General features: G+C 40.5%; 1 protein-coding gene across 1 annotated transcript; it reads left to right on the top strand.

Moving 5' to 3' along the window:
* The first annotated feature begins 2,931 nt into the window (after positions 1–2,931).
* opn8a (opsin 8, group member a) lies at positions 2,932–18,315 on the top strand. The gene is made up of 4 exons (XM_073493529.1): positions 2,932–3,004; positions 10,476–10,769; positions 13,467–13,792; positions 17,923–18,315. Exons 1-4 carry the CDS (start codon positions 2,932–2,934, stop codon positions 18,313–18,315), a joined length of 1,086 nt encoding a protein of 361 aa, XP_073349630.1.
* The last annotated feature ends 1,023 nt before the right edge of the window (positions 18,316–19,338 follow it).

The following is a 19,338-nucleotide window of genomic DNA, read 5'->3' as shown; positions in this document are numbered from 1 at the left end:
TTCAAGTTTTTCATACTCTTATCAACATGGGAGTGGACAAATATGCTCGCTTAATAAAAATGTATGATTATTATTATTGCAACGATCCAAAACAAAAACAAATACTGTCCAGAATATTCTCCAGAATAACCTCAAAGGTTCTGCATGCTCACAAAATATAGCATAACATGACAAACTCAAGCCCAACAAGTGACAACAGATGGGCATATTAACCTGAATGTAACATTCCTTAGTAATACTGACACAATGTAATCTCCAATTTCACACTTGTAAAGATTAACTAAACAATGTTAATCGGCCTGCGAGCTGCAGCCACCCATTAAGCTATCGCTGTTGAAACATGTAGAGTTGTCCAGGCGTCTGCGTTGCAAACTGTCTAGCATGGTCTGCCTTTAGAGGGGGAGGAGGGCTCTCTGCATCAGCTGTTCGCTTGGCTAGCAAGTGGTATTTGAGACCGGATGTACTCCGGTGGGAACTAAGTTCACATCGACAGTAAATGCAAATAACTTTGTTCTAGTCGAGAGAACCATCTGGCAGGGCTCTGAAGCTGAACTTGCTATTCAAAAGACCCTTTTCTTCATAGATTTCTGCTCAAGGAGGTTTGTTTCTGCTCACCATCCAAATCGTTACTGCTGCATCGCTTCCTGATTTCCCAAACTACTGAGTGAAAAGATTAACGGCGTTAAGAGGAATTAAGTTATTATCGCATCAACTTTGACAGCCCTTGTATATACCTGCGTTTTCTGTATCTGCAGTGCCTTTGTGCACGTTGCACCAGCACGTAGACAAATCAGTGAATGTGTTCCTCAGTCTGCTTTGCCTTCTCTCATTTGCAGGAATTTGTTTTCTTAGGGCTCAGGTCAAATTATAAGTTGTTGTATAAATGTTAACTACACACATACTCTGAATTTATAAAAGGTTTGATAGATTCTCCCGCTTCAATACCGATCCATTAGCAAGGCCTGATTTTTCTGTGTAACAAGGTTACTGCTTTTAACACATTCATGGAATTCACTTGGCCATGTAGCACATGTCTTCTTACTACTGTAAAGAATCTTATCTTATCTTCCTTTGATGGTGTCTGTCTTTGTCCTGCTCCTTCAACAAAGACCCTCAGAAAATGCTATGTTCCTTTTCTTCACACTATTTTGCTAATGCATAGACCAGTATGACACTTCCGAGTATGACTGCAGCATATGACAATATAGGACATCTTAATAACTGTACGTGGTCACAGCAGCTACACCCTCAGCCATTAACGGCATTTTTTATATCTCAGAGACAGTATGTGAACCCAGATGTTTTCACACATAAAGAGGTGCAAAGAAACACTCAGATAAATGTGGAGAAGGTGCAAGGTACGGACACGCTGCAGGCTACATTAACTGGGGTCAAGGGGTTCATGTAATCTCTGGAGTCGTTATGAAAAACTGTGGTGTGAAACAGTGATGTTCCTACTTTTTGAACTCATGTGTTGTTAATTCAATGGGATTCATAGAGTCCAGAATTATCTTTTTGTTCTATCTGCCGATGTCTAGTAGACTGAAAGCATTTAATGGCCAAAACATATTCAATTGGCCATACATTTGAGGGGAAGCAGTCAAGGAAAAGTGCCTCTAACTATAAGGGGTATTTAAGTTACTTCAGCTTCAACTTGGCTAGACAAGCATAATATTTATTGGAAGGCCATGAGATATAAAAAGTCCCCAGTCATGCGATGTTAGGATGGCTTCCTCCTTTTTTCTTTTTTTTTCACAGCAGAGTTGTGTGAAATGCTCTCAAATGTTAACAGAGGAACCACTGAGCTAGCTAGTGCACTGCGAGGGCCCATCAAAGAACATGTTGCGATTACCAACAGTCATACTTTGCATGCCACCACCAATGTGCAGAGTCGATACAAAACAAAAAATGTGGAAGTGATGATAGTCTGCAGTAAAGTAGGACTTCTCTACTTTCGGCACTCTGACAAATAATTTTATTCACCGATTCTAAGTGCTGTATCGTAGGCAACTGGACGTGTTTAAGTTTCACCTCTCATCCGAGAGGCCTCTTCAGGATGAGTGGTTAAACGTGTTCAAGACACTGAAACACGTCCAGCTGCCTACGATACAGCACTCAGAATTACCATGATCTGGATGACTGAGAACCTTCATCAACATGTTTATTCACCAGTGTTGATGTATGGACACATGAACAGTGGTGGGTGCTATTTTGGAGAGTATATTCATCCATGAAAGCACATTGTAATCCATCTCTACCCACTTGCAGTGACAAGAGAATACACACAAACACACGTTATTATAGCCTAATGTGCAACAAATTCTCCTTTTCCAAGATATGAATCCTATTTCGTCTTATTCTTAGTTCAATCTTCAATCTCAAGCATAATAAAACCTCCTGTCCCCTATTCATTTCAACAAACTCTGCCTGATTCACCTTCAAGTAACTTGGAATTTGATTCATCAATTAATGGAAGAGGTAAAAAAGCTGTCTTTCGTAATTTTGCAGCTTTCACGAAGTAGATGAATCATTTGCGCCGCACTCTGCCAGAACATCACATTCTGTGATTACCTTGGGCTTTCATACAGTAGATCCGCCTAGGTGTGAATTTGCGTGTGTGTGTGTGTGTGTATGTGAAAGTAAGTGAAGTGGTTTTTTGAGGGACGCGCATTGTTAACAATCATAATCTGCATTAGCACTGTGTGTGTGTGTGTGTGTGTGTGTGTGTGTGTGTGTGTGTGTGTGTGGCTTACTTATGTAGCAGGGTGAGGTGAGGGTCTGTCGATCATTTGTTAACAGTAAACCGTCCATGCCTGTATATTAGGTGACGGATGCTACATCATTCAGGGAGAATATGAGGGCTGCTAGAGTTTCTATTCTCTCTGGAAGAAATTTGTGACTCTGTTTTTAACCACTGACTGGACCAAAAACATGGATGATAAGTACATGTCCAAACTGTCACCTACTGCTGATTTTTGGGCAGGAATATACCTGGTGATTATCGGTAAGTAGCCTACATTGCTTACTTCTTTCATGCCAAATCATGTCGACAGTTGTGAAAATCTAAAAATACTCATTCAAATGTCAGTGATCATGAAGGTAAAAACAACAAATGGCCTGGAAAATGGGAATTTTTTTAAACTCTGAGGGGAAATACTTATTTTGTGTGCCCTCCTTGTTGGAGTTATATAGGGATGGGAATCTGTCGGCACCTCAATATTTGATTTGATTCTGATTCAGAGGCTACAATGCATCTTGTGCATCAATATTTTTTACCATGACACACATTTCCTATTATTGACTTTCCTGCATCTACCCATAATCCTTCAAGAAAGATACTTGTGCCTCACAATACATCTAAGAATCTAATTCTTTACCCACCTCCACCATAGACACTTTCAGGGGTGTGATTTCAGTGTCAAAATACCTGTTAGTCTTATTAATTCTCCATTTTGTGCACGCTTATTGACCTTTTCAGAACCACGACAACACTGAGGACCAGGGTACAAATGTGCATAAAAACACACTTAGTGAAAAATGAGCTTCTGTCCTTCTATCAGTGAACCGATCTCTGTTTTGTCCATTGCGACAGTCATTTAAGATAGGCATCATCCGCATTGGTAATATTAAGTGTAAGAGATGTGTCACCGGTTAGACAAACATGTAAATGCAGCGAAGATAACTGTACCAAAAATGCAGAAGCCTGCAAAAAGTAATATTTTACATTAATCAAGTAAATCATACTGTATGTGTAATGGGAAAGGATGCTCATAGTGCCCGAGACACAGAACAACACACACCTTCCTCAGGTCACATCTGTAATTACTGGAATATCTAAACAACTACAGCAAAAATTAATATCTGTGCAGGAACTGACACAGTCCTTTCCAATACTGTTTCAGAGATTTCAAGATTCAATACCTTATCAGCATAATTGATTGGAAATCGTCTTAGTGGGATCACTTAAAACAAAAACAGAAAAACAGAAGACAAAAATAGTAAAGTTCCTCACTCAGCACACATCGTACATTAAAAACAGACGTCTAACCTGTACGATAATCTGAAATCTTTAAAAAAAATCCAACAAAAAGGAACCCAGTGGATAAAACACTGACATCTGTAGAGGATTTCTGACCGCACAATTATTTAACCTCGCGTTGCCTACAGTGCCATCTCTGGAGTGCTAAGGAGGTGGTCAGCTTCAGGATATCTTCTATTCTGGCACCTGTTTTTTCTGGTCTTAATGCCTCTTAGACTTGTAAAGAACCCCTCTCACCTGGCGGACAGCCTTTCTAATTTCCTTCCTTCTCACAAAAGACTGACTCATCTTCTGTCACCTTGAAGGTTTCCATTGAGTCAATCGTGACACATTACACGCCTCTACAAAAATCGGCTGCTATCACCTACATTGTTTTACACCTTTCACAATTGACAAAAAACATCACTGCTGACGTCTACTTTTTGTCTTCCATGAAAATGTGGATAATTGGCATTCACTCCTTCGCCATTCGAATCTGCTGTAGTGACATTCATGACAATGAACATTACACACAGAGAAATCGAACAGAAAGGCTCGTCTCCAGGCAACGTGAAAAAGTCAAAATTTTAGCAAGTTTACCCAAATAAAAAAAAACGGCAAACACTAGCTAATTTTTGTGTGTAAGTGGTGTTTCTAACCTCACTTGCAAGCTGCAGCACAACATCAGCCCTCCACCTCCCAAATGTCACACTATTTTTCAAGGTGACTGCAAGAAACAAGTCACAATCACTGTATTATCACAATTAGCCCTTCTGTGAAATAATTGCATATTTCAGCTGCCTGATGCTCACTTGCACAAACACTGACAACGACATAAAATGCTTGTATCCTTTAACCATATATTATACTTCAAACTTTCAATCTAAATACTGTGTGTGTGTGTATATGTATATATATATATATATATATATATATATATATATATATATATATATATATATATATATATATATAGTATGTATGTTACGCAGCTGCTAAAAGCTTGGACCTACAGCACTTCTTTGTTGCAACCCAAGCACTGACACATAGGCGGGTTTAACGCTCACAATGTACAAGCATAAAGCTACTTAGACACACATCCAAACCAAAATGTGCAGGTGCTGAGTTGAATATGAGCAAAACTTGAAACAAAATGACAGATCACACACTGCAAGGCTCCAACATCCACTTGTTTAATGCACCAAAGAAATGACATCTGCCCTTCATCAGACAGTTTGAAATGCTTGAAATTGTCACTACATTGGTGCAAGTCTATGTTGGAGGCTTGCAGAGTGTAAGCTGTTTTTTTTCTGTCGTCTCATGTTAAGAGTAATTATTCCTAAAATGTCCACTACAGTAAAGTGACAAAACATGAAATAAAAATTTTAAAAAGTATCAAATACAGCTCACACTATATCATGCTAATGGCTTCCTTTTAAATAAAGCTGTAAAATTACAATATTATAGGCTACAGTACATATATACACATTGAGGTAACATAGCCTAAACATGTCAACAACAGCTAACATCATTACTGATAATACACATAGGCAGCAATATCCAGCAACAAAAACTGAGAAACACACTGCACTAGCTCACTGCCCAGCAAGATAAGTTAGCTAACGAGTGGCTAGTAAACATTATGGAGGTTATGAAAAATGGATGCTTTCCGTTTAATTTTACATGTGCATTTGGCTCAAGCATTCCTACTGGCATGTCTAACTGGAGTGGGACCACATTGACCACAAAGAAATTGTGCAATTGGTGCAATTAATTTTAATTAAAGGATCAAGGATCACCTTGAAGACTTAACCATCTATCAATGAAATGAAAAATTAAAAGGCTGTATTGACAGATGTTTAGTACTAGTGTGTGCCTTGCAGGAGAGCCTGCTCCAGAAGGCAGCCTTGAATCGTAGGAGGTGGTTGCCACACGTTGCCAACGTAACAAGAGAGCAACATAATGAAACCTGAAGTACATCCATTTATGCAAACAATCACAAGCAATGTTGAGTGAAGTGTTGAGTAAAGATGTAATTGCAAATGCAGGAAAAATATCTTGAGAAATGATAAAGCCCAGGAATCGAGAGGTTGAACTGCAATTACTGAGCAGAGGAGGAACAAGTGCTTTCCAGTGGAATAATTGACATCAGACTACACCTGTAGTAAGGAAATGTGTCACAGCAGACATGCTTGAGACAGATGTGGTCGCAACCCACAGGACTCAAAGGATCTGCCACCAGACACTAGTCAGGTGTCCATTATGAACGAGTCTGCTCTATAATCTCGCTCCTTTAAGTGAACATTACTTAAGGTTTTGATATGTAGAATCATCGTAGTCTGGAAATTATAAGGTTTAATATAATTATTTAATTGATATACGTGTACAAGCACCCATCATGGGGCAAAACATTGTTAAATTTGGCAGAAAGAGCCAAAAGAGCCAGTTCTTTATGCTTAGCTGAGCCAAATGATCGGTTCACTACAAAGAGCCGGGGTCATCACTACCAGACACCACAGGGCACCCCAGAGGTCCTGTGTTCCTGCAACGAGAGGTCAGAGCCAAGTCTGATCCCTGGGGTGGCCTCCATGGATTGGACTTGTTCCAGCACATCCAATGGATGCTCAATCCAAGTGTTTGGAGGCCGAGTCGGCACCATGACCTTCAAATACAAGACCTCAGAATAAAGACCTCTAGGAGTAACTGACATTGGATTTGGTAGCCAGTGGGAGCCTGTTTGTGTAAAGGTACAGAAGAGAATGTGCTGTTTTCTTCCAAACAGCTGCTGTTTCTGTGAATTCAGATCAGCTATGACGGAAAAAACAATAGATGCACCAAATGTCCATGTCGATTTACAATAAACACGCTTCATATTCATACGTTGTTGCCAACGTCTGCTGCTTAAAGCATTTATGTACCAAATCATCATCACAAAAACATATCTGCTAATAGAGACTGTGCACAAATGTTTTCTTGTAACAACAATGAGCTCGTGAATAATGGATGAGTGGAGTTCTCTTGTGTCAAGGTCGCTCTCGGAGAGAATATTCCATTATTGAGGGACGAAAACCTGATACGCTCTTTCACAGATTAAAAGGAACTATTTAAAAATGGAAACATGTCAACAAATATTGCACGCTGTATCAATCAAATCTCCATAAGCTTACGCAAGAGAGAGATATTATGTAAAAAGGTTGAACCCAGAACACATCAACCAATCGATCTAATGCTGCAGACATTACATTTTGTAATTATGGTCAAATATTTTTCTATTTTTAGAATCACATCATAGGAGTAAAATAAATCATCTTCGTCATCTTACGTGATCTGTCACACGTAAGTGGTTACCTGCTTAAAAGTGTAAAAGAGGATATCAATCTGTGGAACCTGATCTGATCGGATTCTTCCTCTTTCTTTATATTATCACAACATAATTAAACATTTTAATAGCCAAAGTGTTTGTAAGTTCTAGGTTTGGCAGTTTATACTGTATGTTCCCTTTAAATATCTATCATTGCCTCATGGGAAGAGCACATGCGCTCAACATCACTCTTTGTCCATAAACATACTCTGAAGCTCTGCACAATGAGGTTATTTTATATTAAACTGAACATCAGTTTTGCACGGTCATAACTCGAACTCGTGGTTTATGTTGAACTTGCAGTCAAATATGCATGAAAAATGCACAGCATGTGGTAAAAGCCACAGTTTCTATGACTGTTCTTGCTTTTAAACTGAGCATATCAGACAGTTTCATTAAACATATTTATTTGATTATTTACTTGAGTATTGATTGTATTTTCTTTTTCTCAGCACGAAGCTATAATAGAGTGAGTCATTCGCTTTCTTTCCAAGAGTTAGATGTAAAGATTGATACCACTCTCGTCCCTGTGTGGTATGCGTATATATAGCTACAACAACAGCAGCTCATTAACTTGGCACAAAGGCTGGGAACAAGGGTGAACAGCCTTATTGTGGCAAAGAAAATCAAATCCATCTACCAGCAGCATTAGAAATGCACACACATGAACAAACTGTATCTCATTAGTTTGCCTGTGGAAAAAAGAAGAAGATATTCGGTTAGTCCAGCACAAAAGATTCTGGTCTAACCATGTGCTGTTTTTGTACTATTTAAAGGCATAAGGATTATCCTAATGAAACAAAGCATAGACTCAAACAAAAATAATCCCTCTCCCATTTTAGGCTGATTCTGGGCAGTGGTGTGTGGCCCCTGTAGCTAATAACAGCATGCAGGGTGTGAGGGTGGGATTTGATAAGAACCTAAGGTGCCGGATCGTAAGCATGGATCCAAGAGAAAGCTAAGAGCTAAGAGAGCTCAGTCTGCCTTTAAAGAAATGAGAAGTAATCTGGTGTAATATGGTAAATGGCATTTCTATAGCGCTTTTCCAGTCTACTGACAGCTCAAAGCGCTTTACAATACTTGGCACATTCACCCATTCACACACACATTCATACACTGATGGCGGAGGCTGCCATGCAAGGCGCCAACTGCTCAGCAGGAGCAATTTGGGGTTCAGTATCTTGCTCAAGGACACTTCGACATGTAGCTGAGGGGAGCCGGGATTCGAACCAGTGACCTTCCGATTACTAGACGACCCGCTCTACCTCCTGAGCTACAGCCGCCCTAATATGGTCAAAAATCCCACTTAAACCAGCTAAGATCGGGCTTTCGTGTGCAATGTTCACTTGGCATTTACAACCGGGTCAGTTGACTCTGCAGTAGGAACAGGTTTTTGTCACCTCTGCTCGGCTTTGGTGTAAACGTAAGACCCGGGTGAACAAGCTAAATTCTGACGTATTTCCCGCTGCGCGACGTGATGACACGATATCAACATCCGGTGGTGGCCAGTAAATAAGGATACCGTCGTAAAATGTACAAACCGATCAACGTAACATCGTCACTGACCTCCACGCTGCCTACTGCTTGCGTGAGTTTACTTTAACTGGTGTTGTTCCCTGTTTCCGGCGCAGTGATGTACAATGTCACGCTTCAGATAAAAATCCCAGACGGGCTGGATCTTCCCACAGAATCTTCAGTAGTAGCCGTATAATGTGTCTCTTGTAGCGTGGGTCCCAAAGGTGGGAAACATTACACAGAACATTTCCAAACATTGGTGTCTGTCTATACGTCTCACGAACAGCCAGCCACAACACACTACTCTGCATTGTCTGGATTGAACCAAGCATGGCGCCAGAACAACCCTATCAGTAAGCCCAGGGGGAGCAGAGAAAAACACACGGCAACTGAGGTCAGAGAATAGCAGCAGTTGTTCAGTTTACTGGAGGGGGTCAATGAAACAGTGCTGTAATGAATCACGTCTTATACTTTAATCATCATAAAAAACAGGACCATTGTGTGTCTTAAGCATGTGATTATTGCAGAGAAATTAAATGGTATGCTCTTATGGATCCTGTACACTAATCTGAATTGAATTTTTTAACCCAGCCACGAGGTTGCTTGAGTTGGGTCGATTACACGAGTTGTGTTTCCCAGTCAAACCTGCGTTTTGGAAAGAAATGACAGAAACTGAGACTTCATTTCAAATATATAGGTTTTTTAACTGTCGTTTCACCAGTTAACGCAGGAGTCAACATGAGCGGCATGATGTTTGTTGGGAGAGCAGTGTCAGAATTTGTCAAGTCAGTTAATCTTGTGAAAAAACACCACAAATCAGCATGAAATTACCACGCAAATCTCTGTACAGGGATTATTCAACTTTCACACTGGATAAAAAAAACCCGCTTATAACCACTCACATCTGGCTTTTGTCTTTAGCTGTAAAGAGTACCATTGGCATTCATTCCCAGGTCAAATGACTGCAATTGTAGGAGTTAATCGGCTCCGGGTAATAACAGCAGTGATGGAAACATGACGCGCGGGGTGTGCACGCTTACTTTTTTAAGTAGCGCGTTAATACCTTTCCATCGGTCTCTGTTCGAGCAGCACTTGAACATTGTTGCCAGTGAGTTTGAGGATGCGATAGTAAGAATTTTTGTTCAAACATTCAAAAATTCACTCAAATTATTGACAGAATGTGAAGAAATAACAATTTTGTGCAAATGTATTCTGATCAATTGAAGTTAGCATGCTAACCAGCTAGCCTCTAGCCATATTATCAAGAGGTGATAGTCCGATAGTAAACAACACCAACAATCCCAACGGTGCTCCAAAGCTACTACGACCACTTGCTGTATGGTCAACTGAGCTTACTAGCTAATGAGGCTACAGCTAGCAGCAGTAAGTGGTTACTCTTGGGATATGCTGGCCCTAGTTGCTTCAATTTAACGGGTGGTCAATAATTCTTACACACTTTTTAGCATATGAAAAAATAAACAACATTACATTGTCATTAGCTTCCATGTTGCTTTATCTAATTTTGGTGTAAAAATGGCTGCTTTTCTTGTTTCTCCATCCTCTTCCTTTTCTTTCCCGCAGCCATCCTTTCCATCTTTGGGAATGCGGCGGTCCTGGTCAGCGCAGCTCGTCGCATCGCCCTGCTCAAAGCTCCCGAGCTGCTGACGGTGAACTTGGCCGTAACAGACATCGGCATGGCCCTCAGCATGTACCCTCTGTCCATCAGTTCAGCTTTTAACCACGCCTGGATCGGAGGCGACACGTCTTGCCTCTACTACGGCCTGATGGGCATGATCTTCAGCGTAACCAGCATCATGACTCTGGCTGTGATGGGGATGGTCAGGTACCTGGTAACAGGAAGTCCACCCAAGACAGGTAGTGTAATCTTAGAAGAGATCCGAGCAGTTCTTAATGAATATCAGCCGGCTTCAAGAAATCAATGTTCAGAGGAAGCAATCAGTCTTATCGAAGGTCACAGGGATTCACCTCCTGATTCTACATCTCGATATTGAATGTAGACTTTTCATTTTTAGATTACTATAACCCATTATAAACCTTAGTGGTGTACTGATAAGACTAAAACATGTACATGTAGGCCTACTAACCCTAACCAGAGTCCAAAAGACCTCACCTCATTGATCTTTACACCCATGATTTATTGATCTGCAATAGCTTTGCTAACTCCCAGTTGAATCTTTGTTGAGCTTACTGAACGAGGTTTTTATTGGGCGGGATGTTGTCTTCTTTGATGCCTTCAGTCCCTGGGGGATTAATTTTTAGTCAGGCAATTGGTTTTAATAGGATCTCAAGCAAGCAGTTCACACATCATTGTCTGATGAATAAAACATTGATACAACTGATGCCCATAACTGACATTCACAGTCAATTTTCATACGATACATATGGCATATTCTTTATGGACCTTACTTGCAAGAAATGACCACACTGCCTAATTATGTATTCTTGTCTCTTATCTCTTGCTTAGACATTGTGACTGGGGAGCCATTCGCATCATTAGTTTGGTCATGCCACGTTGAAAATATATAAGCTCCCGTCTTTGGGAATATCCATGAGCCCTTCGTGCCTCAGCAGAAACTTAGGCAGCAGCCTCACAGCCTCTAATTGTAGTAGCACATTGCTGCATTCGTCTGACTGCTGCCACAGGCACAATATAAAAGTGTGAAAGTATAAGAACAGAGTCAACAAAGGCAGTTTCTTCTGCCGGGAGAATGTAAATTATGCATTACATACACTCCCAAAACATAAAGCATCGATTCTTAAACTTGGATCATATATTCGAAACATGTTAAAGATGACAAATGAAGCTAAATAAAGTTAAACCTGACTTTATTTGGATGTATGTTCATGTAGGATTTAAATGGGTGAAAAATGCAAATCCAAATACGTTGGGTACAAGGTGCTCTAGTGGCAATGTGCTGCACACAGTAATAAAACCCTGAGTATAGCTTTAAAAGATCTCAGTACTGAGACTGAAGTGATTTGATGTTCATATCTTCATCAGATCTTATAAATCCACACACGTTGACTTTCATTTCCACATCTAATGCACAACATCCTTCACTAACAGAATGTCGATATCTGTCTTACTCTGTATGCTGTGCTGCAAATAGTTTCCATTGCAACCTTCTTATAGATGCCTGCCATGATAATTGGCACAACAGGGAATAAGCAGATGGATATTCTGTGCACTTAGGGTTGGAGATGGGAACTGATTTATATGTGACTGCTGTAGATGAATTCTCAGCTATGAGTGCAAATTGATGTGGTTATAGCTGATCAGTCCGCTATTAGGATGCATGTTGCCTGAAAGCAGTCAAGGGAACCTTGAACCGAAATTGATTATTGTGAGTCCATAACAGTGGGAGAAAACCTGTGTACGGCTCCCCACAGAGCTGAAACATCCACTGATATTGTTTGTACATAATGTTCAGCTGATGATTGAGTGTTCCCAGCCGTATCTAGGGGTGGTGACATATGTCCTTTGTGTGAACTCACTTAGCCCAGCAGCTAACTAAACCTAAGAGGCCTTAATGACTCTGTAAGGACACTCCCACACAGGGTTCAAAAAGCCTGCAACTCCCCTCCAGTTAGTTAGAACTGAAGAAGCCTCTTGGATGAGAGGTGAAGTCAAGCTGCCTACGATACAGCACTTAGAATCACAATGACCCGGATGACTGAGGAACCTCATCAACACGCTACCAGCTGTCTATTAACTTGCAGTCATATTCATGCAGATCTACAGTACGGACAGTCAAGTACATTTACTTTAGTAAGTTATGTAACGAAGAATGATTTTGAGGTACTTGTACTTTATTTGAGTATTTCCATTGAGTATTTACTTTTTTCTTCCACTCCATTACATTTTGTAGGCACTTTACAGTAAGGGTACATTGATTAACATTAACTAATGCAGTGATAAGCATTAACTAACAGCTATTTAACAGTTGATAATAATAATAATAATAATAATAATATGCCAAGTAATAATTTACTAATGGTATTTGTGTTAAGGTATTGCTTTATATATTATTTTATAGTTTATATAATAGTAGTTAAAACAGTTACCAAATCTCTTGTTAACATTTATTTATGGTTTGCATGTCAATGTGAGATTTTATCATGTAGATTACTAGATTACTTTTATTCTATTCTCTCTAATTTACTGACAATTGGCCGACTTTCACTCGTATTATATTTTATTCTCTTCTTTGAGTGAAAATCCGGAACTACATAAGTGGTGCAATTTGCCTTTAATGTCAAGATGGTGAAGATCAGCAGAGATCAGAGAGACTGTGAAGTGTTGTATTACCTTGGTTGCCCTTCACAAGAAGCAGACATTAAAGTGATGGAGTTACTGAGAAGGAGTTGCTTTCCTTTCAGTCTTACATTGTTTAAGGGAAAAACATCCGTCCTGGCAATTTCACATATCACAATTTAAACTAGAATTATACCTCTGAACTGTGGGTGAACGTGCACAGGGTTTTTGTCCCGATAAGTTTGCACGACTATTTCTTTTACACTTGACTGAATTTAAAATCTGTTTGTGTACAGGTTTAAGGTTCCAGAGGAGAACCATCATCATGGTGATCAGTGGGATCTGGCTGTATGCTAGTCTGTGGGCCTTGTTTCCTCTGCTGGGCTGGGGCAGCTACGGCCCGGAACCCTTCGGACTCGCCTGCTCGATCGACTGGACCGGCTATGGGGAGTCACTAAACCACGCCACCTTCATCATGACTCTGTCGATACTCTGCACATTCCTCCCCTGCCTGGCCATCGTCTTCACGTATTTTGGGATTGCCTGGAAGCTGCACAGGGCGTACCAATCCATCCAGAGCAATGATTTTCAATACGGCAATATTGAGAAGAAAATCACTCTTGTAAGTACAAGACGATCGATGCTGTAGACCGTATCCCTTTTATCCCTATTCCTCTTCTTTCTAATTGACATTTATATATTTATTACATGAAAATAAATACACACATCTGTTGCAAATGCTTTTCCAGTTACTGGACAAATTAAATTACTGTAGTGTGTTTAATACAAATCACTATAATACAGCGCAGTACAGTATGTAAATACAGTTTTACTGTAGTTCTTTCCCTGTGCGCATTTGTTTGATGTCTCCATCACCTGCAGCCTCGACTGTCTCTTGGTGTTTGAGTACACGAGGTAGCCTGAGGAGCGGCAAGTTTCGCTGCTGCTGCAAGGTTGGCACAATAATCGCTGGGTTAGGGTTAGGAAAAGCTCATTCTGCCTGGAAGTGAATGTTTCTGTTACCATGACGTCACAGTGATTCGTTCTATTGGCCATATGTGAGCGACAATTGTAACGTGACTTGAAAAAATGCGTCCTCCTCCGTCTCTCTCAGCTGCCTATACATTCCTGTGGATGATTTGCTTCTTCGCTCTTCTTCTTCTTCTCAACCTCTGGATATGACAGTCAGGTCATTAGCACGTAATGTGAGCGTGATATGACACATATTCTAGAAATAGTATTTGTCATTCTCTTTTTAATTATGTTACCGTTTCTCCACACTGATACAACAAAATAATATTCTATTTGATATAAAACCTCATAGGTGGGAGAAATGTCTCAGCAGCAGCTCTGTTTATTTCATGTTTCTCTCTGGGCTGTCAAATGAAGGCATGCGTCAAAATATGCAAGATATCGACTCTATTTTCTTTTTCTGTTTTTCCTTTTTTTGAAGATGATCGTGCGAACGCATTGCTTTGTCTGTGAGGCCCCCTGGGAAACGGCGTTCAAAGGATGTGGCTAGGATTATATATTTTTTCCTTATTGCCAGGGTAAATTAGCTCAGGCACACACCACTGACATGAGGTAGTTAAACAAAGCCTTGAGGCTGCTTTATGTTGAGTTAGGTGGAGAAATTCAATAATTGACAACACCTACATCTTCATACAGAGGACATATATGAATTTGCTACATTTGCACTGAGCGCTGGACTCAGATCATTTAAGTTTCAAAGCTGAAGGTGGATACTCCATACGGACCAAATCCCATAAAAAGACCAAAACCAACAATGCTTTAAGTAATCTCGTAGTACTCTTAGTATCTCTTTTGACTTCCCCACCATGTCTGAAGAGCTCAGCCAACTTCATTTGTTCCCACTGAAGATGTAAACTGAATTTAAAGGTCTGTCAAGTGTTGCTGTTGTAGGGGATTTAAGCCGCAGGTGTTCATTCTTTTGATTCTGATTGGAGATCTGTGGTTAAACTCTGGTCAGGCTATAGGGAACGTGACCCTGCAGGAAAACTGAGGAAGGGCTTGACAAAGATCAGAAGAGAAAGTGTTTCTCTGATCTGCACGGTGGTGCTTGACGGAGCACGGGAGGTCAGCGACGAGTCACCGCACGTACACATCTGGGTCTCTGTGACCACAATAGATTTGTTTGTGTGGAAGCAAAATGCCCTGCGGAGATGGCAGTTGAGTGTGCCTGAAACATTTATTTTCACCTCTTTCTCCCACTCTCGTGTTTTCTTTTTCTTTTTTTTTCTCAAATGGGTCCCAATCAATTATGAATCAAACAGCCAGAGGTGAGTTTTTAACATGCTCCATAGATGATGGATGAGGATGCATCAGTCCTGTCTGATTGAATGAAAATCCACCTTTTCACTTAAAAAGGAAGTAGACCACTTAAATATTCACTTTATCGCTTATTCTCCCCCAAACCGCTCAAAGCAGCTTTAATCTATTACGTGTTAGAAAGTACAGTGTACAGCCACCACGCCGCTCCCTGTACCACCTGCAAGTTATGTAACAGCATGTGGAAAGTGCTGCGGATGACAAAGTGCACTTTTTATGCATTTATCTTTTTAGTTTTAATGATACGTAGCTACTTAAAGATAATTGTCTGGTGTGTTTCCTACTTATGAAAACGTTCAATAGCTTCCAAAAAGGCAGCTACGTTTATTGTAACCAGTGTACGGATGGTTTGTCAAGCATTTTCAATTCATATTTACATGTGTTACTCATTTGATCACTCAATATTCCTTGATGAGAACAGATTAATGATGAGGAATATTCAAAGGAGGACTCTATTAGTCTTTAACAACAGCAGTGGGGAATTGAGAAGCAGACATGTGCAGGAAAGAAGCATCAGCAAATCCTCTGAACATCAATAATCATCATCCTTTTACGACTTACGTAATATGATAGACAGTCGGATCCCTCGGGTCCAACTAGATGGACTGCAGCTCATTCCGCCTGACCTCATCGAGGTTTGAATTACTGCACCTGCCAGAACAATGGCCTGTTGTTTCATCTTATCCTCATAGCCATGGCAACACACTGATTTCTGCTTCCCACTCGTGCTCAAAGGCTGAGACTGTTACCTCAGATTAACACATGGCTGAAGAAAATGTAAGAAAATGTAGCAAGTTTTCTCTTTCTTGTCTTTCAGTTTTTACTTTTTTAATGTCAACACTTTCCTTTGGTTTGGTTAGGTTTAGGTACAAAAACCTTGTTTTACCTGGCTTACCTGGCTCTTTCATCTTAAACATTGCTTTTAAATGTCCCGACGTCTCCGTCAAAAATATCTGGTCATTTGGCGCTCACGGATGTAGAAACGCCGTCTTGAACTGTGGTCTCTGACTTGGTGTCCTTCTCGCCCAGATGTTTTTTACGCCACCACCATCTCCTCCACCTCCCGACATCAAAATCAGCTCTCGTACGTGTGAACATGATATAACATGTATTGTCAGTTTATAACCCTTTTCTGATCGAGTCAAAGTCAAATCAGAGTGTTTATTCGTCAGATGCACAATGTAACACGGGGTCATTCTGAGCAAGCGACAGCTGCGTCAGGCACCAGATGTTAAGATGATCACAAATGAAGAAAGATAAAACTGGCATGAAAAGCAAAAATAGTAAAACAGTAATAACATTAGCATAACAGATGGCATACAGTAAATGTAAAGCAACATAATATATCATTATTATTTTAAACCCTTGCGTTTTAAAAATGATGGAATATATTAATAGCAGTAAAGACACACAGCAGACTCAGTGTAAGTTATAGTGCCAGTGAATATGTCTTCAAAATTGTAGTGGTGTACATTGAATGTGCATAGGACGTGACCAGGGCATACACTGAGTAATTTTCCTAGCTGAGGAGCCTGACGGGCCCGGGGGAAAAGCTTTGTGTGGGTCTGGTAGTCCAGGCTCGAATGCTGCGGTAACGTTTACCAGACAACAGTAGGAGCGCTTTATTCTTTGATGTCACCTGATTATAATGATGGTTTGTTGCTTTCAAGCTTTATACTATTTTATTTTTATCTAACACATTTATCTCACCAATGCTATATTTCACATAGTGAAAAGGGGATAGTTTAATATTCTGGGGAATGTGTTTGAGTTGGTTGGTTTGTAACCTGGATTACACAAAAACTAATGAACTGACTTCCATGAAACTTGGATGGAGGACGGCTCTCGGACCAGAACAGACCCCGTTAACTTTTGGTGAAGATCCAGATAAACATTGTCCTTAATTTCCCATTGAATAACTTTGGGGATGGAGCTAGTTAGTTTAAGTTAGCACAAAGGCTAGAAACAGGGAGAAAGTCCAACAGTTTTTACACTTGGGTTTTTGCACAGATTAAACCAAAGCAATATGACAGTTAAATGTGTTTCTGCTACCACTGGACGGACCCAGGCGAGCTGATTCCTCCTCTCTCCAGTCTTTGTGCTGAGCAGATTTAGCTGGCTGCTGGTGGTAGAGTGATTTGTATAGTGGTAATGATCTTCTCATGCAACTCTTAGCAAGAAATCAAACAAGCTTACTTGTCAAAATGTCAAACTATTCTTCTAAATTATTTCTCAAATCAGCAGGTGGCTCGCTTTTTCTGACTATTTTTCCCTCCTCTCCTTCTCTTCTCTTACCAACCCCTCTCCCCTCATTCACAAAAACTCACATCTTCCACACACCTCTCTTTTTCGATTCTCCTTCCTCCCCTCCCCTGTACTTTCATCTGCTCTGCTTGCTTTCAGATGGCTGTGATGATCAGTTCAGGTTTCCTCGTTGCCTGGACCCCCTACGTGAGCGTCAGCTTCTGGAGTATGTTTCACTCTGAGGAGCAGGGCCACATGACTCCATTCATCACCCTGTTACCATGCCTCTTCGCGAAGAGCTCCACCGTGTATAACCCTGTTATATATTTCATCTTCCAGCGTACCTCCCGGCACGAGCTCCGACGCCTCCAGAGACTGATGTTTTGTTGTTCCCATCCGGTCGATTCAGCTGCTGAAGTAGAGAGGCCGGGGGACCAAATGGGAAAAGGTTCAGACTGCACCATTTATGGAAATGGGACTGATGAAACATGTGTGGGTCTAATGGGAGCTCCGTGCAATCAGTCTGGGAGTCAGGTGATGACTTTGGGATAACGCTGTACGTGATGAGGTCTACCTGCTTATACGACCCGTTTCTTTAGGTTGTCAATGCCCAATCAGACCGAGCGACTGCGAGTGCACTGCAGTTTGTTTGTGTTCAATTTGTAAAAAGAGCATTGGTTGCATTATTTTTAATTGTAGCTAGGCAACCCCTGAACTATCTGTCCTTAGCCTTTTACTGCTCTGAAGTAAATTCTGGCTCTTGCTCTGGCTCTTCTGTTAAACTTTTAGTTTTTCAACTTGAGGCATTCAGAGTGTCCTGCCAAAATGTGAGGCGCTTGGCAGTCTGTTTAATCGGGCCCAAAGGAATATAATTCAACATTTTAGGAAATTTCTTTATTTGCTTTTCTTTTTTTTTTTGCAAAGACTTAGATGAGAAGGTAAATACCACTCTCATGTCTGTATGCTTAAAGCTAGAGCAAGTAGCGGATTAGCTTAGCAGTGGGAGACTTGAAATAGGAGGTAAGAACTAGCTTGCTCTGTCCAAACGTTACCACATCCCAAAGCATTATATCTCATTGCATAGGCTATTTAAAGGTGCAATATGTAAGAATTGGCCACCTGTTGAATTCATACTCAAAACGAATAGGGGCAGCACAAACAAACCACAAACTACTGCTAACTTTAGTCTGGACTGGGAGCTCCAGCACCGGGACAGGCCGAGGCTAGCTGCTGTCAGCTTGCTCACTACAGTAGATATCTCTGCAACACAATATAAAATCGTCATAACGTGTTTCTTCTTCACATTCTGCTGATAATTTTAGTAAATTTTTGAACGTTTCCAGCAAAAATTCTTACACACTGCACCTTTAAGTACAGACAGTACAGTGGTATCAAACTTCCCATCTAACCTTCAGCAAGAAAGCAAAGTCAAATTTCTCAAAAGTTGGTGGATGAAGTTGAAATAAAAGTTGCTTTCTAGCCATCTTTAGTATTTAAATAACAAGAAGCAGAACATTGTTGATGTTATTTTTAAAGAGCATTGTTGAGAGAGAGAAAAAAGAAGTGGAAGTATTA

The sequence above is a fragment of the Pagrus major genome, chromosome 22 (genome assembly GCF_040436345.1).
Source record: "Pagrus major chromosome 22, Pma_NU_1.0".
Lineage (NCBI taxonomy): Eukaryota > Metazoa > Chordata > Actinopteri > Spariformes > Sparidae > Pagrus > Pagrus major.
The sequence above is the reverse complement of the archived record's forward strand: the minus strand, read 5'-3'. Positions and strand labels throughout refer to the sequence as shown.